Source organism: Delphinapterus leucas, chromosome 6 (assembly GCF_059928025.1).
Source record: "Delphinapterus leucas isolate spDelLeu-1000000601 "Yukka" chromosome 6, BTC_Dleu_Yukka2, whole genome shotgun sequence".
Lineage (NCBI taxonomy): Eukaryota > Metazoa > Chordata > Mammalia > Artiodactyla > Monodontidae > Delphinapterus > Delphinapterus leucas.
In genome coordinates, this window is record NC_143134.1 from 33006578 (window position 1) to 33033301 (window position 26724).

Here is a 26724-nt window from a genome sequence, read left to right on the forward strand (position 1 = left end):
TAACAACCTGGGCTCTATTCTGTGCTTAGTGAAGATGTTCAAGCAACAGAGCAATCCAGCCTAGTTTATATTTTAAAAAGATAACATCTTCCATGTGGAGGATCAGTTGAAATAGAAGAGACTGTTAGAATTATAGGGCGGTAGTAATCCAGGCAGGAGATGATGAATGCCAGACACCACCTAGTCACAGACATACCTTTTGCAGAGATCAGCTACATGTTGATGTTTTATATTTACTTTCTCATATAATTTTTTTTAAGTGCTGGACCACGAATTACTGTGGCATAGTTGGAAAAATCTGAGACTCGATTCTAGTCTTTTTTCTGTTTGCCTGCTGTGCAGCTTGGGCTTACGTCTCAAGCCTTACTTTTTCATTGTGAAATAAAAACCGTACTAGTTAACCCGGGAAGTCCACAAGCACATAGACCCATAGTATGTGAGGAGCAGTGAATGAGAGAAGGAATGGAAGTGCTTTGGGACCCCAAGAGCACTTCAGAAACCATTTGTTCTTTTTAATATTGAGCATTAAAATTGAAGGCATTCCATTTGTTTCACTCAAAAACAAATTCTATTCGTCTGGTAGCCTGTTTTTGTTTTTGTGTTTCCACTCCCTTTTTCTATAGTCAGGTCAGTTCCTGATGGGCATTCTCCAGTCCACGCTATTGCATCTGATTGGAGGCTATGCAAAATTTCCCAGAGACAATGAATTTTGACTTTATAGTAGTTAATTCTTGATAGTACGTTCCTGCAAAAACACTCTTTCTTCAGAGTTTTTCCTTTTCAGGTTAGTGGTCGTGTTTTGGTAACTAATAAACGCTACTCTTCAGAAAATTGTATAACTTGTTTTTAGTGTATCTGCTTCGCTTACTTAATTCCATATTCCCTGTTTTATAGACAGACTTATTGGTGTCCACTGTACCCATGGTTTAAACAGGACTGGCTACCACATCTGCAGGTGAGTTGCCAACCCCAAGAGGCAGACCATGTTTAAATTGTTCTGTTTACAGTAGTAATGTAAGCTGAATGCAACAGATGCAGCCAGAGAAATGTATGAAGTGGAAGGGAAGGCAATTTTGCCCCCTACTCAGAGGTGACCACCAGTAATAATTTAGCACATATTTTTTGAGACGTAAAAAAGTGCAGATATAAGCATATACAATGGTCCCTTGGTATCTGCAGGGGATTGGTTTTAGGACTCCCCATGGATACCAAAATCCTCGGATGCTCAAGTCCCGTATGTAAAATGGTGTAGTATTGTTGGCCTTCCATGTCTGCAGGATATGGAACCGTTTGATATACAGCACTGACTGTATATGTGATTTAATGGTATAGTATTTAGACATTCTGGTTTATAATTTAATATATGGTGGACATCTTCCTATGAAAATATTTGGAGACCTCAATCTTATTTATTTATTTATTTATTCCAAATTTGCTTTATGTAGTTGGATATAAATTAATGAACCAAAACTTAAGCAAGATACATGTAAGGATTTAATAGAACCTGATACTGTAATTCTTTCAGTTTTTCTCAAACTCATCATGGGGCTTGTAAGAAAATTAACCAACATGGATACTACTACAGTTGAATGTCAAATCCTTAAGTGCTTATGACATACTAAATTCTTCTATATAATGCACTTATGAAGAACCCTTCAAGAGACTTGTGTTTTGTATGTAGAAAAGTGTTGATTTCTTTGAGGAGTGAAGCATTCAGCTTTCGTGGATAAATCCTTGTTAGGCTGAGGCAATCATTATCATATCCCTCTTTGCCATGAATTGTCTTATGAATGGTCATATCAGTCTGTTTTGGCAAATGAGTAATTAGGGGAAGGCTGTTATTGTGCTTATGAGAATGATATTTTTCTCTGAAAAAAGATAAATATGCATTAGGAAAATGACCATTGGGACTCTTTTTCTGCTTCCTCCTTGTTTTGTTAGAATATGATACTTGGTTTTATAGCAGCTATCTTGTGACCCTGAGATGACTGTATGCCAATAACGACAAATGGTAGATTAGAAAGAACCAGCAAAGACAGAAAACAGCAACATCAGTAGTAACAACAATCACAGCAAAAGAACAATGGGACCTTAACTTGTGGAGTTCCTATAAAGTAAAAAATAAATGCTCTATGTTTATTCTAAAAAAAAAAAAAGAACTATGCAAAAAAGCTTAAAACTACCTTTTTTGTGCCAGTGTTATAAAATGTAGCTTTAAATAAAACCTTGACCCAAATGCCAGCAACTTCAGAAAAGAATTTGGGTATGGGGAAGAAGAAAGATATCACTTAGGAAAAACAACCACTATCTTTCTCCTAATCTTCTACACACAATTGAAACATATATAGCTGATGTAACACTTTACACAAATCCTATGTACTGGAGCAATAACAAGATCTAAATACAATTATATTTTTAAACACTGGGCGAAGGCTTTACATAAAAATAGCATCCTACTTTCCCCCCTGAATTTCTAAAATATCACGTACTTTTCCCCAACATCTGAAGCCGTTCAGGAATTTTTAGGAAACTTTCTGCATGATCTTAATTCCTAATCCCCCGCTCTTTGGGCTCAACGACAAAAGATCAAAACCACCAAAAATGATGGTTCTCTTGAAGTCAGGTGAGAGACACTGGCTCAGTTAGTCTCGTAGGACAAAAGCAGTGCTGCATCAACTGTCTCCATGCAGGAGGGGCACGTGAAGGATCTCATCAGCCAGTCATCTGTACAGCCCAGGTGATCTGCATACACAGCAGAAATCAAATTGGGTTCTCATAAACAAAGTCCATCATACAGATCACACACTCCCGGATCTTTTTTTATAATATTTGTTTTATTTTATTGATTGATTTTATGTTTTGGTTGCGCTGGGTCTTAGTTGCAGCCGGTGGGCTCCTTAGTTATGGCATGCAAACTCTTAGTTGCGGCATGCGTGTGGGATCTAGTTCCATGACCAGGGAACGAACCCAGGCCCCCTGCATTGGGAGTGCGGAGTCTTTAGCCAGTGCACCACCAGGGAAGCCCCCTGGATTCTTTTTTCTGATCTGTTTCTTCCAGGGTCATAAGCTCCTTTAGGCTGATGCTGTATGAGGCCTATTCTTTTGAGCTATCCTATTTTGTTCCTCTCAGCTGAGTTGCTAGGCGAGTCTGGCTAGGTGTTGGATGATAGACCAAAACTGGAACTTGATCCAGATATGGCAGCAGCGGCTCCTGATCCAGCTCCGTCCCCTTGCCAAAGCTAGCCCAGTCGGACTGAGACTTGTGAGGCAAGGAGATGTCATCCGAAGTGGGGGACTTAAGGCACTTCCCCATCTGTCAGACAGAGAAAGAAAAATCCTGTATGATCTCACTTTATATGGAATTTTTTAAAAAGCTCATAGAGGCAGGGGGTGGAGGGTGGGTGAAATGGGTAAAGGTGGTCAATATGTACAAACTGCCAGTGATAAATAAGTCCTGGGGATGTGACTATAGTTAATAATACTGTATTGCATATTTAAAATTTGCTAAGAGAGTAGATCTTAAAAGTCCTCATCACAAGAAAAAAAGATTTCTACCATGTATGGTAATGGATGTTAACTAGACGTACTGTGGTGATCATTTTTTAAATTGAAGTATAGTTGATTTACAGTATTATATTGTAATAACAATATATTAGAACCCAGTGATTCAATATTTTTATAGATTATACTCCATTTAAAGTTATTATAAAACATTGGCTATCCTTATAGCTTATTTATTTTATGCATAGTAATTTGTGCCTCTTCATCCCCTCCCCTACCCCTATCTTGCCCCTCCCCCCTTCCCTCTACCCACTGGTAACCACTGCTTTGATGTCTACATCTGTGCATTCATTTCCTTTCTGTTACATTTATTGTTTATTTTTTAGATTCCACATGCGAGTGATAACATACCGTATTTGTCTTTCTCTGTTTGACTTATTTCACTAAGCATAATAGTGTTGCAGCAAAAATAGAAATGAAGTTTTTCCTCTCCTGAAAATAAGGAAAGTAAAGGGGACAGTGAACAGGCTAGAGAAGACACATAAACTGGCCTGAAAGGGTTAATCGATCCTAGTTTTATTTAAACTGTTACTGATCTGTACTGTCTGTAACTAGATGTAAGTTTCACAAAGCTAAATTACATCCTGTTCCTATCACTCCCTAGCTGTCAGTGTAAATTACATCCTGCATCTGGTGCTTAAGCTCCCTGCACTGTCTTGTAGCAAATCACCCTGTGTAGCAGTTTGCATTTCAGGAAGCAGATGGCAGGCAGATAAGGCAGAGGCAAATGAACCCAATTACCGGTCCGCCGGACCCAGTTACCGGACTGCCTGACGCCAGCGATGCCGGTTTTGAAATAATGCAAGAAGAAGAATGCAAGTCCTTTACCACTTTGATCCTTATTACCAGTCCCTGGACTGCGATGGCCGCCCGAGGGGCCAGGAGGCCAGCCGGGTCTTCCAGGCGTGTGTGGGCATCCTGTGTGCAGCCAGTGTCCCCGAGGCCACGCTCGGCCCATCATCACTGAGTGAAGCTGTGCCGCGAGAGCGCAGCCGACTTTTTTTCTGGCGCTGTGAGGACCTGTGCGCATTGCAGGATTCGGTGCCTCTGCCCGCCGTGGGCGCCTCCCTGTGGGAGGGCCTGCTGGACTTCAACACCCACTGCCTGCGCAGGGTGGACTGGGCACCACCCCTGAGCACCCTCTGCCCCTTATCTGTATCCAGAGCTCCTTCCAGCCATGGCTTGGCGAGACGGGTTTGTACTTTCCACTTCCAGGGGCTCTCGTGTCGGTGCTGCGAAGCAGAGTTTTAGATGGTACAAAGTGGAGGGTGGGCACTAGAACGGATGCCCAGTGCCCAGGTGTGCGTGCACTAGACGGGGCGTGCGGCCTAGGACTCCTGCCAGCTCGGTGACCCCGGCCGAGTGCCTTAAGGCTTCTAGGTCTCAGTGTTCTCATCTGTAGCATGGGCTTAACAGGACCCAGCCTCCGTGGCGGTTACAAGGATGCACTGTGTTAATGCTTATAGACTCTACAATGTAGAACACTTAGCACAGTTTGGAGCATCGTTCATTGTTCCACAGATGTTACCTGGTCTGTTGAATGACTTTGCCTGGTACACGCCAAAGCAATTAGGAAATTGATATATCCCAGCTTCATTTCCTTTTCATTAAAACAGGGCTCAGGAAAAAATTTTTTTTTTCAATAGTCCTATCATATAGTGGAAAGAGCACTGGTGTGAAGGCAGCTTAGGGTTTGAATTCCAGAGTTTATGCTCTCTGTGGCCTGGGCAGGTTTCTTTTGCACTACAATCCCCACACTTGTAAAATGACATTAAAAACCACCTTTTCTGTGGGTTCTTAGAATTAATTAAGCAGGTTATGTGTGTAGAGTATCCTGGCACTTGAATGAGTTGTCAGAACCAAGCGCTGCTGGAGAGGATGCTTCTGCCCTAGGTAATGTCCCCTTCTACTGGGCGGCAAGTAAACACAAGCACAGTAGTCAGTGCTAGGGAAGAAGTGAGTTCCGGTGTTACAGAGAACAGAATCTTGTTTTTTTTTAATTTAATTTTTATTTTATATTGGAGCACAGTTGATTTACAATATTGTGTTAGTTTCAGGTGTACAGCAAAGTGATTCCATTATACATATATCCATTCTTTTTCAGATTCTTTTCCCATACAGGTTGTTACAGGATATGGAGTAGAGTTTCTTGTGCTATGCAGTAGGTCCTTGTTGATTACCTATTTTATATATAGTCGTGTGTATATGTTAATCCCAAATTTCTAATTTATCCCTCCCCCCATGTTTCCCCTTTGCAGAGCACAGAATCTTGGAAGGGAAAGTTCAGGGTAGGCTTCTTGGAGGAGGTGCCATCCTTTCTAAGGATATGTAGAAGCTCCTGGGGTGGCAGGAGGGAGCAGTGTGTGTCAAAGTTGGAGAAATATAAGAAAATATGGCAAAACTAAGATACAGGACTGGAACTCAGGGTTTGGGAAAGAAATGATAGTTGATACTGGAAACCTAGTGGGGCCCAACAGAAAGGGGCCTTGTTTGTCCTGTCAGAAGTTTAGATGTTTATCCTGAAGGCTGTGGGAAACCCTAAAGAACAGTGAGATGGACTTCTGGTTTAGAGACTCACTCAGACCTCCATGTGGAAGGCACTTGATTGGGTGCAGGGTGAATTGTAATCTAAGGGTCCCACTTAAGTTATAAAAGGTTGAATGGATTTTGCAGATCCGAGAGAGAATGGGTGGGGCCTGGTGACCAGTTAGAAAAGGAAGGGCAGCAAGTGTGGGTGACGGTTTACAGCTGCATCTTTTTGTGAGATACAGAGCACAGTAGGAAAGGGATTGGGGGTGGGGAGAGGATCTTACTTCATCTTCAGTGCTTTAGAGGGGCCTGGTAGACAGGTCTGGGCCCAAGGTGCAGATCTGGGCTTTTTGGGAGTACAGGTATTTGAAGGCATGGGAGATACTTAGGTTACCCACAAGAAGATCCAAAGAATCTTAGGTCTGAGGGCTTTTAAAGTGAGTATATTGAGGGTGCTTATAAGCTGAAAGAAAGTAGCCAGCAGAGAAAGGGTATTAAGATCTAGGAGAGGAAATGATTGTTCATTTGTTTTCAAAAAGTTGAATACTTATCGTGAGCCTGGCCCTTTTCTAGGATCTGGGGTTCACACCATGTGTTATCTCTTCTGTAAGAACAGTTCAACTCATCCCCTGGTGAAGAGAAATCAGATTTTTCTTTGCATCCCATTCAGGTGTAGGAACTGTTCTGTACCTCTGAAGGGACTTTACTTAACCAGAGTAATAAGTTAGAAATCAAAAGAAATTAGAGCTGGAAGACCACTGTACTTAATTTTGCCTAATATTTTACATTGATTGTAAGAAAAATTTATTGCAGAGCCCATTCTCTTCAGAGTTCCTTCACTGAACTTTCTTCATGTCTTGCATCCAGTGGGGCTAGCTTGTAGATTTTGGCCTCCTCCTAAATTTGCTTCTTCATCCACATTGCATTTTGCCTGGACTATGGCAGAAGCTCCTGGGTGGTTTCACGGCCCCTGGACTCAGTTCCTCTAAGTTCATCTGCCTACTGGGGTTGAGTGATCTTCTAACATGAAAAGATATGCCTAAAATAATGCTGCTAATGGCTTGCCCACACAGAGTTAGTGCATACTAGCCGCCCAGCGTGTGCTCTGCCCAGAGGCATGTAGTCTGAACTGTGCTCTACCAAGCCTCCTGGGGCTCTTTGGCCCTGAGGAAGGGGAGCTTTTTGTGATCACTCCCTTTATCTAACTGGTCCTTCAGCAGCGGGGTGCCTTCTGCTAATCAGTGGAGGCACCCTTACTCAGCCAGTGGTAGCCCCGGACCTCATCACCTGTGGGATACAAGCCATGCTCTCTCCCAGGCTTGATTCGACCAACATCTCTATTTTCTGTCCCTTCTCACACTTGGACCCCTGGCCTTTAGTCATCCCCACCTGCAGCATTTGCAGTGCCCAGCAGGAGTCAGGCTTGAGTGTCTTTGCACAGGTGCTCCCTCTGCAGTTAATGCACCTCCTCCTCCAACTCTGCATAGCTTCATCTTTCTCTATTGTACTTCAGGGTTATCATGAAGCCGTCACTTAGACATAACTTTTAGCCTCCATAGGAACCTCTGTGCATAAAGGTTATGGTTCTTTATCTCATGTGATTGAAATTTTGAGTTTACACATGTCCCTCCTTAATGAGGCTTTAAGGGCAGGAGTGGTTTCTAATCCTTAGCACAGAGCAGATGCTTTTTTTTCTTTTTAGATGCTTTTTAACGGTGATAAAATGTATGGTTTAAATCACTCATTTTACAATAATTTTGCTTTAGGTTCTGACAAATAAAGTTTCCAGAAGTTGTGTTCCTGCAATAAGAAATAAAGATGTGACCTTCCAGTTGTGTAAAGCTCTTAGATGCTGTGTAAATGCGTCAGGTGTGCTAAGGAACCTGGAACTAAGTGGGCTAGTTGTGAGAGAAAGAGACGTAACTATGTTAACAAAGGTAAGCCTTCATTGTGTCCTGCCAACATTTGATAGCTGCTTTTGGGGCAAACTAAAGGGGTAAAATTTTAAACTGTTCCTCCCCATTAAAGGGATTGAATAAATTGGCCACTTTGGGGCACCTGTGTCTTGCAAATTGTCCAATTGGAGATGGAGGTTTAGAAAGTGAGTTTCAGTCTTGTTTAAGTCTCTTCCCATCAGACTGGTCTCGTGATTTCCTACACACCACGTTACTTCCTGTCTACCTTTTCTTGGTGTTGTTCATGCCTGGATTGTCTCCTGTACCTGCTCAAACCTTGGTCCATTCTCATTTGTACCATGGAAGTTTGTCATGCTGGATACTGTCAGAATTAATCTTACTTAAGTCTGTGTTAAGCCATAAACCACATGTTTTGTATATTTTCTGTTTTTTGTGTTTGTTTATATTTTTATGGTTTCTCTTCAAGAAATATTATGGGAAGGGAAATAGCAAGATGTAAAGAGCAAAAAAGTCATCATGATCTTTAAATTGTTAGAACATGTATCTGCAATCATAATTATACTGCACTGTGGTCTGTGTTAAAATAGGAAATATATGTAACGTCCCTTAGGAGCAGCAAATTCAATGGTGTTGGTGAGGGTGTGTCATGGAAGTAATCACAAAGCAGGTGACTCTTGATTGGGGTCCTGAAACATTAGTGTGTGTTCCCTGTGTCCAGTAGTGGTCTGGAGGGGTCAGGAAGCCTGCCTTTCAATTTGAGGGAACAGAGGGTTTGAGGTCCTCCCTCTTCTATTGCTCTAGTATACTGCATAGCAGCTAATAAAATACTGGGTTTATAGTTGACATTTAAGTCGCTGATTGATCATCACGATTGGCATGTATCATTGGAAATGAAAATCAGAAGAGTCTTAGGCTTTTTAGGTTTTTCTTTTTTTCCCCTTTGTCTCAAATGTATGTAGTACTTTACTGAGTGGTTGGGAATAAAGTTTGCAGTATTCAGTGTATTCAGTTTTAGTACCTAAATAGAATTAAACTGTTGCTGTAAACTGGAATAACACTTCGTTACTGACAAGTTTTAGAATGCATCAGTTCATCAATTACCTGTTTGGGAAGATTGCAGTTAATGATTTTAAGAATGTGGCTGTAAACCTCCAATTGACTCAAGAAAAGCAAATAAATCAAGATTGACAAATGTATAGGCTCTTCATCTTATTGTGTGTGTGGGTTTTTATTTTCCTTTTAGTTATTTGTCAAGGTATAAAGAACTCTATCACTCTTAAGACAGTAAACTTCACGGGGTATAATCTGACATGGCAGGGAGCAGATCACATGGCCTAGATCTTAAAGGTGATTTTATGTTTAAACTTTCATGAAAACATGTGATTGGAGCACATTAACATATTGATACAGATGGCAGTTAATTTTTGTCTTTTAATACATGTGAGTGCAGCTTCTGTTTTGTTGAAAGAATCTGACCAAATGGTAATGTGAATTGCTGTTGCATAAAGAATAGTGTTGAATCCCCAGTCTTTGCATTTGAGTTTAACAACTCTGTGGTTTTCTATCTTCTTCCTGAGACACTTAATCTCAGGTCCATCTTCATCACACAGAGTGGTAAATTAGAGAACGATTAATATCACCATTTACAGAAGTGAGACTGAAATCTCAAACCATACTGAACATAGGAACTGAAGGGGCCTCTCAGCAGTTCAGAGAGTTATTACCAAGTCAGTCAGCTGAATTCTGTTCAGTTTTCTCCATAGCAGAGCCTTCCAGGTCCTTCTTTTGAGCTTATTTATTTTTATACACAATTCTGTATGGATACTGTACATAATACTAAATAGTTGTATTAACTGGGTTTAACTGGTGATGTATTTACATCAATATCTAGCTTCGTTTTGTTGATATCTTTTTTAGGGGCTTTCCATTCATCAAAGCTCATGATGTATGTAATCAGTTGCTGGTGTGTAGCTATCATATTTATGATATATAGGGCTTGAACTGGGAAAGGTGGATGGTCATTCTTCTTGCTTTTTAAACTGACAGAGCCTCCTTACAAGAAGCACTTCCCTCTCTGAAATAAATCCACGTAAAACATGTTTGGTCACTCTCCCAATGCAACTGTGTAGTTGTGTGGATTTGGCACACGACTGGCAGCATTGTGGTTGTCTGTAAACAAGAAAGCCTGTTCTCCAGTCTGCAAATCAGCTGTTAGCCAGTAAAACGAACTTTACTGCCATTTCTGACCCCTCACATGGAGCTGTCATACTCAAGAATGTTCATATGTTTTCAAGAAACGTTGTTTATGTACAAATTCCTGATCTGAAAGCCAATATAAAGCAACATCTCCCAAACCTCTGCTGTCTCACCAAGGCCACACACATTCCCTCGCTTCTGGCCTCATGGCAAGCTAATACTGTCAGTATCAGATTCTCCTTCCCAGTGGTTCTGGGAGACTGCATAGTTGCTCTGTGAGAGGCACCTCTGCTGAGGTTGAGAGAAGAGCATCTTGGGTGTCAGTCCTGCCCTTGCATGCCCAGAGAGAGGGGTGTGCGCCTCGTTCTCCTGTTGGGATTTTCCTATGCTGCAGGTTTGCAGCTTGTTGTCAAAATGATGTCCTAGTGACTTGTCTTCTGCGTGGTTATATAATCCCAGCACACTTCTTTATGATCTGTAGACTTTTATGGGGTTGTGGCCAGGTCAGGTTTTAAATGTTTGGAAATGTCCAATTGAATAACATTGCAGTGGCAGTGAAGCTTGACAGGAGACTTGTATTACTGTTACCCTAGTTTTGGCTTAAGGGTGATGAGAAGATGAAATTTTTGATGGGTCAGTTTTAGTTATGTATGTGTATGTGATTTACTTTTTTAATCTAACATTTGTTATACACAGCTTAGATATGTTGACTTTCTGATTATTCTTCTGATTCTTTATCAGTCCCTTTACTGATGTATTTTCCTCCAAAAAACTACATTTTCTTCCAGACTGTTTTTGTCTGATAGTGAAAAATAAATTTTTCATTTGCAGTTTAAAGTTGATCTGAGAAAAAATGGTTACCTTGGATCTTCCCTTGGCTTCTGTGAAAGAAACTTAATAAAATAATATGGGCAATTCCCATTACTAATCCTAACCATGTACAACAGAGGTCTGTACAGTAACATAGCAAAAATAAGTTACTGTACTTTTAATTAGTCATTGCCTGTTTTAGACTAAGGAGCAGTGAGAGACGTTTATAAATAATGATACCTCAGATCACTTTTGTTAAATGTCCTCTAATATTTGCATATTTGGTATCTGGCTTGTGTTGTCTTTTATACAATCTTGTCTTCTTTCTTTGCACTGTAGTTTAACAACTCTGTGATTTCCTATCTTCTTGTGACGCTCAGGTCCATCAGAAGTTCCTGTGACTGTGACAGTAGAGAGTCCTTCCTCCTCAGAAATTGAAGAGGTCGATGATTCCTCAGAAAGTGTTCAGGAAGAGCCAGAGAAAATCCATTTGAAACAAGAAGCATTGCCGGTACAAAGGTATCACTTTAAAGCTATAGAGATTATTTTTCAAACGGAAGCCTGATTGCAACACTGCACAGCTTGTGTGAGGGTTCTGTTTTCTACTCCCATCTGCATTGTATCCCCTTGAATGGTTAAGCTTAGACCAAGGTGAATGGTGGACATTTGAACTCTAAGAAATAAAAATCAAAACATGTCGTTAGTAATATATTTTCCTTTCCTTAGAACCTTAGTATATTAGATTTAGGGAGAACCTTAGTGATCATAAGATAAAGAAATTGAGTTCTGAATGAATAGTCAGCTGATTCAGTGCTCTTGTTTTACAGATGAGAAAATTGACAGTTCTAGTTGAACTCTCTTTTTACAAGAGGAAAATATGGCCTCATTTTAAATAAAAGTAAAGTTGAAAAAAGTTTTGATGTCGATATTCTCCTTTCCTAAAATAAAAAATATCAAGAAGCTACATTCTATTACCAAATAAACCTGACCTCTATTGTCATTCCATACTTTTGTTTGTATGGACAGAAAAGAAAAATTGATTTTCATAAGAAATTTTTGCACCTAAAAAATAATATATTTATTTTATTTCAACTTTAATGAAGAGCTGAACATTTCTAGTAAATAAAGGAACACCATTTGGGGGGGACCTGGTCTTTGTGCTACAAAGTCCCATGTTTAATTTTTAAAAATTATTTAATATGATTTTCTTTTCGTATGAAACTTGACCAGTTTCAGAACTAATTATCCCATTATTGTAGGACTATGGGAATTAACTCTGATTTTCAAAAGAGAAAGTTAGATTTTTATTTTTTAATTAAAATTAATGATAATATAGAGGAATTTTAAGAAAAAAACTTAGAAAATTATGAAATGTTAGAGTAGGAGAAATCTATAGTTCATGTAGAGTTACCCTCTTTCATTTTATAAATGAGCACCTACAATTTGTAGCACGTAAGTGGTTTATTAGTAAATGGCGGAGTACGACAAGACCCTAGAGCATCTAACCCGCATTCCTTGTCATTTTAGATGTGTTGTATTCATTTCCTTCATGAGTGAGTAGACCAGGAGATTGTATTTCTAATAGTAATGATAGACACTGGGGAGTACCAAGAAGTTTACACACTGGGACCACAGAATAGCAGATTCAGAATGCACTGAGAACCCTTTCAGCTCTTCTCCGTTTTGACAAGACACTACAAGGATGGTATCAAAGTGTTTAAGTATATAAGCCCACAACAATCAAGGGATTTCAACATAGTTTTGAAAGACGGAAGACAAGTGGAAGAGTGTGAAACTGAGGCAGTAGGACAGAGGAAAAGCATCACCTAGAATATGCACAGGGACCACCTGCAACTGAGGAGGATTCTGACCCCACCTGCAGAAGTAGCCCCATGCTCAGATGCGCATGTAGGAGAGAAGGTGGAGTTAGTTAAAAGTGTGACTGAAATAGGGGAGCTCATTGAAGGGTTGTGTTTGGAGGAGTGGACTCCCAGCCCCGCCCTCACTCTTCTGAAATGAGATGCTTTCATTTTGAAAACAGTGAAACTGGCGAGAACTAGGGCAGCTAGTGTGAGTTTTTACACCCTAGAAAATTGTGTTTGGGGGGGATCCTATTACAGTTACTCCCAGCTTCTTCCTGCATAAGAAAACCAATCAATCGTTGACTTCAGGGAGCTTTCTGCGCTCATTCTTAAATAGAAAATAACTGTCATTTGCCTGATAGTTGAGTAAAGCTTACAACATGAGAGGGGGGAAAAGTGTGAAAACATATCCTGGTAGGACCGGAGACAATTTAGGGAACAAAATAATTTAAGAAAAAACCCTAATTAGTATTCTGAGGGAGATTTAAAAAGAGCTAGCAACTATAAAATAAGGCTAGGGTGTTAATTAAAAAGAGAATGGTCAGAAAGCAAGAGAGGTCTCTTGGAAATGAAAATATGGTTGCTGAAATAACTTCAGTAGGAATCTAAAAAATTTCTCATTATATAAAAAAGAAAGACACAGTGGAAAATGTGATAGCAATATGTTAGAGAGGCTGCATCTGGGAGATGCAACATGTAACTATTAGAAACTCCAGACCCAGAAAAAAAATGGAGGGAAGCTGTCAAAGGGCAACAAAATTCCCCACAGCTTAAAGTAGACATCAGGCCTCTGATTGAAAATAGTTACTCAAGTTTTGAGCAAGATGAACAAGAATAGACTCACACCTAGGCACCCTTCATTATGAAACTTTAAAATACTGAAAAAATAAATTAACATAGAATAAAATACTGACAGGATACATCCATTCCAGAGAGAAAAATACTGGTCACCTAAAAAGAAAAAGTTAAAATCTGACTTTATCATACTTGTCATCAGCACCATGGATCCTGGAAGGCATTGGAAAGATACCTCCAAAGTTTTTCAGGCACATAATTTTCACCCTAGTGGTTTGTATCCAGCCAAACTATCAGTCATAAGTGGAGGCTGAAGAAGATATTTTGTACACAAAGAAATTTGAAAATTTGACCTCCTGTGCTACACCTTAAGCTATTTATAGAAATAACCCAGCAAAATGAGGCAATAAACCAAGAAGGAAGGTAATAGGGGATTCAATGCAGAGAGCTGCTAGTCTAGATTGGAGAGGCTTCTATTGATTGTGTGATTGAGAGCTTAGGAACACCTTGAGGCATATCATACTTACTAGGTATTAGGCACTGTTGGAAGGGAGGAGGGAGAGGAAGAGAAGAAGGAACTTGAACTCCAGAGGACAAAATGCTATATACTGACATAAACCTGAAGCAAACTAAGCTATGGTTGATTTTTAACCTACTATTGGTGAGGAAGAGGAGAATCCACTTAAACTTGACACTATAGATGTCCCCCTTTTCAGCAACACACGGGGGTAATGACCACCTATCTAATTTGTTGTCCAAACCAGAACTTGTCCAAACTCCTTACACTTCAATAGTGTAAGGAGGCGCTCTAATGCTGTAACATCAGGACAACAGGTATAAACTGGAACAGCCCAAGGCAGCTTGAGGTATGTGGTCACCCTGCACAAGGGCAGTGACACTGACACAGTATGGAACGAGGTGTAGTCTATACACAGAGACAGTACATCTGCAGTGGGCAATATTAATTTCATTGTAATAATGGCAATACTGTCTTGGTTTGCAGCTTTTATTGTCAACTTGCATGTAATAACAAATAACTAACCTAAACTATACTTAGTATGTATTTGCATTAACTTGGTATGTACTGAAATGTACTAGTATGTACTTAGTATATATTAGGCTCTCAGTGTTTTTGCATGTATTAACTCATTTAATCCTCTGAATAGCCTTATGAGGTTGGTGCTAATATCATTCCCACTTTTGTGAAAAGGAAGCTAAGACAGGGTAGGAACTTGCCCAGGCTGTACCTAATTTAGGGTTGGATCGAGGCTTTGAGTTTAGGCTCTCTGCCTTTTGTCTTAAACCTTACTCCCTACTGACTCTCAAATAACAGAAGACTTAACTGCACATAGAACAGAATATAAATTTCAACTCTGACAATGTAAAAGCTAGGTCTGGAAGGTAGACAGGAGGTAGAAAAAAGGGAAGATGGTATGAATGTCCTCATTTTACAAAGCGTGACGTTGAGAAAGTTTATAGTTGATCAACAATGTAGGTTTTTAAGTATATCACTACAAGTCAAAGAGATCATGAGCAGTGGAATAACTAATGATGACATAACTTTACTGAGCAGTGTGGACATAGGAAGAGTGTAAAGGAACTAAACCCTTACTTAGTAAAATAGAAAGTGAACAGATAATGCCTCCAGTTTAATCAGAAAATGGTCATGTAAGAGTATTACGTGGAAATGGAGAAGAATTCAAAATAACAATAGTTGGACCTCCCTGGTGTCGCAGTGGTTAATAATCTGCCTGCCAAGGCAGGGGACACGGGTTTGAGCCCTAGTCCGGGAAGATCCCAAATGCCGTGGAGCAACGAAGCCTGTGCGCCACAACTATGGAGCCTGTGCTCTAGAGCCTGCGAACCACAACTACTGAGCCCACGTGCCACAACTACTGAAGCCCGCCTGCCTAGATCCTGTGCTCCATGACAAGAGAAGCCACTGCAATGAAGAGTAGCCCCCGCTCACCGCAACTAGAGAAAGCCTGCACGCAGCAATGAAGACCCTACTCAGCCAAAAATAAATAAATAATAATAATTTAAAAATAACAATAGTTGACGTAAACCTCATAAAAAAGGAAATCCAAACAGCCAGTAAACACAGAAAAGTGTACGACTTCATTAAGTAATAAGAGAAAAGTGAGTCAAAACCAATGAAACTACATGCCAATCAGTTTGACAAATACATAAAGTGTGGTAGTATCAGGTATTGTAGACCTGGAATACTGTGGGAATCCTCTACCCTGCTTATACTGGAGTATAAATCGACACAACTACTTTGGAAAGCATTTAGCACTCTCCATCAGCTGAATGTATATAAATAGCCTGGGACCCAGCAGCCCTCACCCCTGCCCTGTGTAAATGCACCAGAATAACCGGTACAGCAGGATTCCTGTCCATGATTTGCATTAGCACAAACTGAAAACTAAATGTCCATTAAGAGTCAAAAATTAAATAAATTATGTGTATTCATACAGTGGGAAAACTATCAAGCAATAAAACTGAATGAACTAGAGCTACAGGCTGCAATGTGGATGAATTTTTTAAACCTATGTTGAGTGAAAGAAATAAGATAGAAAAGATTTCATATACTATGATCGTCTACATAAAGTTAGATGTTGACAAAACTAAACTCTTGTTAGGGATGCATGCAGGTTAAAGGAAAGGATTGTCAAGAAATGAGGATGGTGTTTAAATGGGAAGAAGGAAGGAGATTGTGATGGGAAAAGGATGGGGGGAGTTTTGAGATGCTGACAAGTATCAATACTTTCAGATTCAAGTACTGGTTATGTAAGTATTCTCTTTGTCACATTGACAGTTTTGTTCTGTGCACTTCTCAGTACGCATATCGTATTTTACAATTAAAAACCTGAGTAAAGAATCGGTCGCTTCTTGAGTGCTGGATGTGGGAGTGGGATGAGACTATTTCATTTTAAGCCCTTCACTACTGTTTGCATTCACATGTTATTCATTCAGCATTAATTGAACATGTGCTGTGTACCATGCACTCTTCTAATTTTATATGTGTTTTAACTCATGTAATCCTCACAAGAGCTCTGTGATATGGGAGCTTATCTCCATTTTATAGATGAGGAAGTTGAGGCCTAGAGTAATAGAACTTGTCCAAGGTTATATAGCTAATGGGTAGTGCCAGGCCCATTTGCCTCACAGAATCTGAATTTTTACAATATAATCTAAAAGAGAAATTTAATTGCTAATTATAAGAAAAAACATTGCACATTAAAGAAGATGACAAGTTTTCATCTATCCAGTTAGAGAAAAACACACAGTCTGTCTTTCACACACATACATCTTGTATTGGCAGGGATTTTCCTTATTAAGCAATTATTTATTGACCGCCTACGTTGTGCTAGGCACAGGTGCTGGGGATAAACACTTAATAAAATACACCCCCTATCTTCAAATAACTTGCACTCTACGTGAGGAAATAAGCCAACAGTTGTAGTAGAGGTTATATACCAAGTGATACATCGCTGATGGCAGTATAAAATCTCAGAAATCTTTTTCTTTAATAGTAATCTTTTATTTATTTTTATATTTATTTTTGGCTGTGTTGGGTCTTCGTTTCTGTGCGAGGGCTTTCTCTAGTTGCGGCGAGCAGGGGCCACTCTTCATCGCAGTGCGTAGGGCTCTTCACTACCGCGGCCTCTCTTGTTGCGGAGCACAGGCTCCAGACGCGCAGGCTCAGTAGTTGTGGCTCACGGGCTTAGCTGCTCCGCGGCATGTGGGATCTTCCCAGACCAGGGCTTGAAACCACGTCCCCTGCATTGGCAGGCAGATTTTCAACCACTGCGCCACCAGGGAAGCCCCAAAATCTGAGAAATCTTTTGGAAAGAAGTTTGGAGATAGGTACCTCAGAGCCTTAAAAATGTTCATTTGCTTTGACCTCAAACTCATTTTTATGGATTTCTTGCAAGAACGTTATTCTCAATACAGAAAAAAGCCTTCATGCGTAAAAACGGTTATTTTGTCTTATAATATTGAAAAGTTGGAAAGAATTTAAATGTGTAAAGTGGTTAACCAGTAAACCCACTCAGTGGAATATTTTGTAGCCCACACAAAAAAATCTAGGTTATTAATCCCCTGATTATATGAGAAATGATTGATTTCAATGTTAAATGGAGAAAAGGTGAACCTAAAATTTGATATCCAATATGATGGGAGCTTTGTCCCAGAAAAATCACCCTAGCCAGTGTACAGAAGGGAGGAAGGGAGAGCAGATGACAGGAAGGAAAATTATTCCAAAGCCTTATCATTAGTCTTACTTAAGTAATAGAATATCAAGCAATTTTACTTTCTAACTTTTTTGCTTCCATATTTCCATGTAAGGGACATGAATTATTAATACTTTGTGGGAGGAGGGTACACTTTTTCACAAAAATTTAACACCTTGTTCTAATTCCCTCCACTAGAGGGAGAAACTATTTCATGTAATTGCACTTTGATGTGCTATTTAGAACCAGTCAGGAAGTTTTACTCTACTTTCCTGTGGTGAGGGTTTGTTTGTTTGCTTATTTGTTTAGAAATTCTTTGAAATCGGTTTTAGAAGATTTATTAAACCATTATATTGAAAGTAGAGGAATTTTGCAATTTTTCCCCCTTTTTCCCCATTGAAAACTTGGCTGGCTTTAGTAATGAAACATTAAAGAATTTGAAGTTCTTAGACTGTCAGTTTTTTAAACATGATCTGAATATAAAAATATATGTTCATTGAGTAAATTTTTGAAAACAATGGACAACTCATTGAAAGAAATAAAAGCCACCTCTGCATGTACACACACCTAATCTGCTCTTTTTGTCTGAAAAATGTATGAAAAATATTTTGTCTTATCACTAAATACTCTTCTGCATCAGAGAATTTGATTAAACTTATGCACCATCTCCCAGGAAAAACGCAGAGATATATTTTGAATGTAGAACTCCTGAAGCCCATTCATTAACTCTGGTTGAGACCTGTTGTCATTATTTTCTGAGTGGCTTCATAGCGCACTCCTTCATATGGTGAGCTGTTTTTGTTTAAACCAATCCCAATTTGGAGGCTCTTAGCTTTCTTCTAGGGTTTGGTTATAAACAATCTTATGACATCATGTTGGTAGGTAAATCTTTGCCCACATCTTTGATTTCCTTAGGGTAAAACCCTGATGTAGGATTGTTGTTAGGTACCAAAAGCTACTCTCCAGAAAGTGATACCAGCTCCTCTCCCAATGATGGCATATAATAGAGTTCCTCATTCTTTAAGTGATTGTTCAAAGCAGCTAAAATGTATAAATATACCTTACTGTTTTCATCAGTGTAGGTATTCTGATTGTTCATCGCTGCATAGGAGACCACCCTGAAACAGTGGCCTAAAACAATGAAAATCGTTTATTTTGTTCACGAACCTGGAGGTTGAGTAGAATATTAATTCTTTTACTGCACTCTTACTGACTGAAAACAATACCTATTTGACTAGCTCACAGTTCTGCAGGTCAGAAGTCCAGGCACAGCGTGACTGGGTTTCCTGCTCAGATACACACTGGAACATGTGGGTTCCCTCCCGAGAGTGTTAAAGCACGTGAAATTTAAGTGTAAGACATTGAACCCCAAACGTTGGATGTTCACCATAGTTTGTGTGGGTCACAGAGCTGAAATCAAGATGTCAGTCTGGCTGTGTTAGCATCCAGAGGCTCTGGGAAAGAATGCCTCCAAGCTTCTTCGGCTTGTTGGCATAATTCAGATTCTGCAGTTGCAGGAGAGAGGTCCCCATTTCCTTGCTGGCTGTCAGTCGGGGGACAGTCTCAGGTCCTAGAGGCCTCTCGCTTGCCTTCCCTGCCGCAGCATTGGACTTCTTCAGAGCCAGCAATGGAGAGTCTCCCTCTTGTCCCTTTTGAAATTCAATTCAGGAAGAGTTCAGGTCCTTTTCATAGGGTGCCTGAGTAGGTCACATCCACCTAGAATAATCTCCCTATCTTAAAAAATCAACTGATTTTGAACCTTAATTCCATCTGCAAAATCCCTTCATTGCAGCACCTAGATTTAGAGTTTGATTGGATAAGTGGAAGGTTTGTGTACTTCAGTAAGTAGGAATCTTGGGGGCTCTGTCAGAATTCTGCCTATTGCAAGCAGTGTCCCCACTTCAAGGACCGAAGTGTCTTAGTTCCTAAAACTCCTAATAGAGTTTATCAGTGTTCATTTTATTTCAGTGACCTTGGTGAATGGGAAGACTACCACCTCTGTGAACAGGAATGGCACCCAGCTTCCTGAGTCCACATTGTGGCTCTGCTACTTATTGGTGTGACCTTGGCTGTGCTGCTCTACTTATTCTACTTCTCTGCCTCTTGTTTCCCTCATCTGTAAAATAGGGCTTCCCTGGTGGTGCAGTGGTTGAGAGTCCGCCTGTCAATGCAGGGGACACGGGTTCGTGCCCCGGTCCGGGAGGATCCCACATGCCGCGGAGCGGCTAGGCCCAAGAGCCTTGGCCGCTGAGCCTGCTTGTCCGGAGCCTGTGCTCCGCAATGGGAGAGGCCACAACAGTGAGAGGCCCGCGTAACGCAAAAAAACAAAAACAAAAACATGGAGTTAGTGATCGTTCTTTCCTCGTAGGGTTTTTTGTTTTATACATTTATTTTATTTATTTTTGGCTGCGTTGGTTCTTCGTTGCTGCTCGCGGGCTTTCTCCAGTTGCGTCGAGCGGGGGGCTACTCTTCGTTGCAGTGTGGTGGCGTCTCTTATTGCAGAGCACAGGCTCTAGGCGCGCAGGCTTCAGTAGTTGTGGCACGTGGGTTCTAGAGCGTAGGCTCAGTAGTCGTGGCGCACGGGCTTAGCTGCTCCGCGGCATGTGGGTTCTTCCCAGACTAGGGCTCGAACCCGTGTCCCCTGCACTGGCAGGTGGATTCTTAACCACTGTGCCAGCAGGAAAGCCCCCTTTTAGGGTTTTGATGATTAGATTATTTCATACCCAGGGAACTCCAGGAACAGTGCTTGACTGTGAATTGCTTTAAAAGTGATTACTTTTTAAAAACATGCTTTTGAATCTGCAATTAGGCAATTCAGGTGTGTTAAGCATGTTCATTAATAGGACTTCCTGCTATAAAGAGAGCCACAAATAAAAATAGAATTTTTCTTTCTTGGTCTTAACTTCTTATTTCTGACTTACTATGTTATATGCATATGCCTTTTATGGTGGGCTGCCACAAATTTATGTTGGAAAGAGTGGAATTTAAATAAATCTTACCTATGCTAATTTGATAGATTTTGATAATTCATTTCACTAGCATGGTATAATATTACCAGTAGCAGACTAAAATCTGAGTTCACTTCTGGCTCTGCCCCCTAAATCCTGATGAGACCAATAGCTGGAAAGGCTTTGGGATATTATACTATGAGTTAGTTATAATATTGACTCTGTTTGTTTAGGAAAACCTGGAGGAGTGACTAAAACAGTTAAAGGAGGAAAGAGTAATAAGACTGAAGGCTGATAAACGAGTCAGGTAAACAAGTTTCTTCTGCTTTAGAGAGTGTTTTGGTTTTATTTTGATTTGATTTTAAGCCATATACACATAATTTGTAAGCTTTAAAACTGTAATATGTTGCAAATTGGTTGTGTAATATGGACTTTTGCATTTACTGGTGTTTAGTGATATGATCTATATTCCAGAAAGCATGTTTTTAAAAATGTGAAAATCTGGTTTTGTGTATGTGTGTGTGCGCTTTTATATGACATTAGCTTATTTCCTGTTCATGATTCTTTGATTCAAGAAGGCACTTTTTGTGCATATACTGTATATACAGTAACATAAAAGACACGATGAGACTCTCCTGGCAATGAATTAGGAAAGTGAATCATTTAAATAAATTTAAGATATTGGAAAACTTCTGAGAATGCAATGAAAGATAAAAATATATACTATGAGAATTACATTAGGGAATGTGCATGAAAGCAGGGCATAATCTAAAAAGTTCTATCTAAATATAATTTATCACAGGGTGAGTGTAGGGAGGAATATTTGAAAGTGCATCCACTGGATTGGCGGACACTCATTCAATAAATGTTTAGCACCTGCTCATGTAAGGCAAAAGGGGCATCATGAACATTAACGGCCTTTCTGAGAAATACTAGAGTTGAGCTTACAGGGGTTTTAAGTGCATAGATGATGAGCGGAAGGGGAAGAGTGCACGGGGGGAATATTTTCAAGAAGCCAAAGAAAATATTGGTGATTGTACATTTAATAAATTGGGTTGGGTATGATTTAGGACTTTTAAACGTAAGTATTAGATATTTTGCTCACTAAAGTTAATTCTTAACATTCAGCAGAGTTGTAATATGTTTTATTCAAATCAGATTCTATATTTCATTTTCTAATTTAAGAGAAACTTAAAGCAGGTAATTTTCTAATGTGGAATGAGGCTCCATTATGAATTGAACTAGTTAGAAATGTGATCTTTTGTGAAAGATCATTAATAAAACAATAACTTTGGTTTATTTATATAGCACCTAAGTGTTATATAGGAAACTTTGTTGGGTGCTTGTGGGTTTTGGTTACTATGTGATATGGTCTCTGTCTTTACTGGTGGAGAGTTAGGTTAATTACAAATTAATTACATTTTGAGTGTTTTAGTTTTGTTCCTTGGAAATAGGCAAGACTACTTCTGATGACAATGAGAAAAAATTATGTCAGACATTTTTAGCCTTCTTTTATAGCTGGAACATGAAAATGCCCAATTAAGAAATATGAATTTCTCTTTGTCTGAAACCCTTCATGCCCACTCATTGACAAGCATGATCCTGGGTGATGCAGGTGTTTTGGGCAGCATCGAGAATTCTTTTCAGAAGTTCCAGGCTTTCTTGGATCTCCTTAAAGATGCTGGGTTAGTTCATTTCTCTTCATGGCATTCTTCTCTTTGCGACTATAATGGTAGTTTGCTGAGGAACTGGAGCAATTTTCACCACTTCCGTGGCCATATTTAGTGTAATAATAGGTAATATAGTTGACTTTTTTAAATGAGGAATTAAATTTGTTAAGAAATGCAAATAGGGAAGCCTGCTTTGGTAGAGTGGGGAGCTCATTATAAAAGAGTAACCTGTAGATAGAGTAATTAGTAGGTGTAGGTTTTTGTAAAGACTAAATTGAAGGCAGTTTTCATTGAAAATATTCGAGAATGCATAAGAATTTTCCTATCTTTCACTTATTTTGCTTGTTTGATAAGTCTGAATTAAAGTTATTTTTGTCTTAGACATAAAAATTATTATTAATCTGCAGGGGAGATATAGGTCCGTGGTTCTTAACTGGGAGCAATTTTGCTGGAAGAGGGAAGTGGAGATGGATAGTTGATGGAGTGGTGTTTTGTCAGTGAATGAATTGGTGTTGGTGTTGGGAAGGAAGGAACAAACACATTCTTGGAAACTGGAGGAAAGGTGGTAAAGAAGTGTGGGAATAGAGGTGTGACAGGCAGTGGACAAAATGCATGGTACATGTTGAAGCTCCTAGTGAGACAGTGGGATGTGTCTTAGAGGATGAATCTGGAAAGGGCTGAGATTTTGGGGGAGAGAGAGGCTTGTCTGGAGTAGGATGTTGGCTTTTAAGAGTTTAGAAGTATTTCATGATTGTAGGTCTGGGGAAATCTAAACTGCTCTTATGTGATTATAATAACCTTTGTCTTTTCTCCTTTTCTCCTCTGGCCCAGGCTTGGGCAGCTGGCCACAATGGCTGGTATAGATCAGTCAGATTTTCATTTACTAGGTCGTCCCCAGATGAATTCTACTGTTAGTAGTCCACATAAAGAAGAAAAGAAGGGACTTGAAGAAGAAAAATTAGAATCAAAACAGGGTGCCCCAGGACAAATGAAAAATATCCAAGTAAGTGGACAGAACAGCACTTAATGATTCTAAGAGTGATTAGCAAAAAGGAAATGACCAAGTCAGGGAGAAAACAATAATGATCAATCTCTAATAGTTCACATGCTCAGGAGCTAGAAGACTGTGGAATCCTTTCCAAATCTGAGATTAGTAAATGTTTGCCCATTTCATGATACTGTATTGTTGTAAATAAGGAGACTGGAAGTTCTTTTGAAAATTTATGAGTTAAAGCAAACTATCCTTAATGAAGAAAGAAAACATTAGAGAAAATATTCCAGATTTTAAATTATATAAATGTCTATTCTATTCATATTTTATTTAGGTTTCTATTTGTATGCAATCAGCTTACAATGAAGGAACACTAATGAAGGTACACATACTGATATAGTTTTTAAAATAAGTAATCCAGACATAGCTAATAGGTAACATATGACAGTGAATCACCTGGTTATGGGAATGGGAGGGGAAAACCTGTCAGCTTTTCCTCTAGCCTTATTTGGAGCCCCCATCAACCAATCTCAGACTGGTCTTGGGAACTGACAGCTTGAGAACACAGTCTGGTCACAAACTATATACTGTTTGCATGTGCCTGGAGGATAGAAGAGAAATTAATTATCTTACAGAATAGGGTTTTATTTTTAGTGAGGGAAAGGAAATGGGTAATAACTACCCCAGTCACCAAAGTCTGAAAATGGAGCGGACATAGCCTTGGATATAGCTAGGTTAAGCTGAGAATCACTTGGCAAGATATAATTAGAAAAAAACTGGCTCTGAAATCTGAATATTGACTGTGTTAATAATAAGATCACAGAGTAACACTGAAGTTTTGAACTCTACTTTTTAATGGTTGGCTTTGTTCATCACTGAATTTTTGTCTTGTCTTTTGTTTTTCCGTACAGTTTCAGAAAATTACAGGTGACGCTAGGATTCCTTTGCCTCTCGACTCCTTCCATGTCCCAGTGTCTACTCAGGAGGCCTTAGAAACTTCCAAAGACAACCTGGGGGTCCCAGTCACAGAGCAGCGGCAGGAGTCTTTTGAAGATTTCATTGCTAGAACATGTTCTCCCTTCAGCAGACGTCATTTCTGGAACTGGAAGTCAAAGAAAAGAAGAGGAATTATCTAGAAATAGCAGGTCTTCTTCAGAGAAAACGAGCAAAGCAGGTGAATATACCAAAAAATACTCTGCTAGGAAACAACCTGGGAAAGACCTGCATTCCTGCTCTGACTCACCTGTAAAGTGGAAAAGCAAAGGAATTGGGCAAAATAATTCTTTGGTTAATAAACCAATTAAAAGTGAGTCTTCGAAAAAACATTTCTGTTAAGAGAGTAGAATAGTGACTTTCATCAAAGACAAAGTAAACTCAATCTACTAGAACATTCTGAAAGTGATACTCCTGGATGTGACTGTGAATTTCAAGAAAGCATCCATACTCTATCACGCCTAACATAGGTCTAAATCTTTTAAAATTATGTTTTTGCCTTCAAATTTTAATAAATTACTTATGTTTTTATTATAGCATATGGTGGTTTCAGTTACTTGACTGGAAGCCATTAGAGAAAGATTTATCTGTACTTTTTTATTATAATGAAAGTTTTGGTGTACTTTTCCTTGTGACACTTTGCACCATTCATTCAGCTAGTGTTTACTGAGGGCTTCATATGTACAGTACTTTTCTGGGTGCTATTGCTTTCAGCAGTGAACAAAATAAAGCCTTTACTCTCCTGGAACTAGCACTCTGTGTTGGGAGAAAACATAAACAACAAAGCAGGGTAAGGGTTAAAAAGAGATGGGAATAATAAATGGAATAGTTTTACCATTTGGTTAAATGTCAAACTATTATAAATCACATGGCCAGAAGCCATTGAGGTATTTTAATTCACAATAACCAGAGAGCCTCAAACATTTACCAAGGCACTTAACCGTGTTTATGGATTACAGCAATGCTCTGAGGTAGGGAACTGTTACCATCCCCGTTTACAGATGAGGAGTCTGAAGAGATATTATGTGAGTTGCCCAGAATTACACAGCTGTAAGTAAGTGGGAAGCTGCGATGTGACCCGAACACCTGCTCTTTTTTTTTTTTAATGTATGGACTTTATGTTTCATTTGTTTCTGATTTATGTGAATTTTTTCTTTAAAGATTTTTTTGATGTCGACCATTTTTAAAGTGTGTATTGCATTTGTTACAGTATTGCTTCTGTTTTATATTTTGGTTTTTTGGCCGCAAGGCATGTGGGATCTTAGCTCCCCCACCAGGGATCGAACCCTCACCCCCTCCATTGGAAGGCGAAGTCTTAACCACTGGACCACCAGGGAAGTCCCCCTTATGTGACTATTTTTATGGCAATTTTTAAAATTTTTATTTTTTTATTGACGTATAGTTGAATTACAGTGTTGTGTTCATTACTGCTGTATAGGAAAGTGACTCAGTTACACATTTATATACACTCTTTTTCATATTCTTTTCCATTATGGTTTATCACAGGATATATAGTTCCCTGTGCTCTACAGTAGGACCTTTTTGGTTTTTTTAAAATACATGCACTTTTTTTAAAATAAATTATTAATTTTTGGCTGCGTTGGGCCTTCGTTGCTGCACGCAGGCTTTCTCTAGTTGCGGTGCGCAGGCTTCTCATTGTGGTGGCTTTTCTTGTTGCAGAACACGGGCTCTAGGTGCATGGACTTAAGTAGTTGTGGCATCGGGCTTAGTTGCTCTCTGGCATGTGGGATCTTCCCGGACCAGGGCTCGAACCCGTGTCCCCTGCATTGGCAGGCGTATTCTTAACCACTGCGCCACCAGAGAAGTCCCATGTAGGACCTTTTTGTTTATCCATCCTGTATATACACCAGTTTGCATCTGCTAATCCCAAACTCCCAATCCAACCCTCTCCCACTCCCTCCCTCTTGGTAACCACCAGTCTATTCTCTATGTCCTTGGTTATGTTTCTGTTTCACAGATAGGCAGAACCCAAGCTCTTAATTACTTTGTTATCCTGTTTCCTTGTTAAGAAGAGAAGAAGGGTTTAAGGAAGGGACTGAGACAGAAGGCAGTGAGCACTAGAAGTGCAAAACAGTGGGGCTGTCAGAAAGCACACCTGTCTCCTTCCCCCATCGTGAGCAGAATTTTTAAACGGCAGAGTATGTAAGAGTATGTGATGACACATCTCTGGATTAAATTATGTCTCCCTGGTAAAACA

The 26724-nt window shown here is 39.6% G+C and overlaps 2 protein-coding genes, 1 long non-coding RNA gene and 1 pseudogene across 3 annotated transcripts in view; 3 read left to right on the forward strand and 1 right to left on the reverse strand.

Moving 5' to 3' along the window:
• The window catches only part of LOC111171365 (RING finger protein 11-like), an 18283-nt pseudogene extending 12435 nt beyond the window's left edge, over window positions 1-5848 (reverse strand).
• Window positions 1-5848, forward strand: part of LOC111170897 (uncharacterized) — a 15218-nt gene extending 9370 nt beyond the window's left edge. Inside the window, exon 5 of the mRNA XM_089912944.1 lies at window positions 895-5848. The gene's annotated coding sequence lies outside the window, so the exon portion shown is untranslated. The remainder of the gene's footprint in view (window positions 1-894) is intronic.
• Window positions 5849-7745: 1897 nt separating this feature from the next.
• On the forward strand, window positions 7746-22431 carry LOC149748887 (uncharacterized). Its single transcript, XR_016393511.1, has 3 exons — window positions 7746-8027; window positions 11393-11531; window positions 21086-22431. It is a non-coding gene; the product is annotated as an uncharacterized LOC149748887 (long non-coding RNA).
• On the forward strand, window positions 21820-25045 carry LOC149748888 (centrosomal protein of 78 kDa-like). The gene is given in 5 exon segments (XM_089912617.1): window positions 21820-21933; window positions 22371-22537; window positions 23354-23525; window positions 24425-24589; window positions 24591-25045. Coding segments are annotated over 5 exon segments (876 nt in total). The 3' UTR covers window positions 24849-25045.
• Window positions 25046-26724: the final 1679 nt, after the last annotated feature.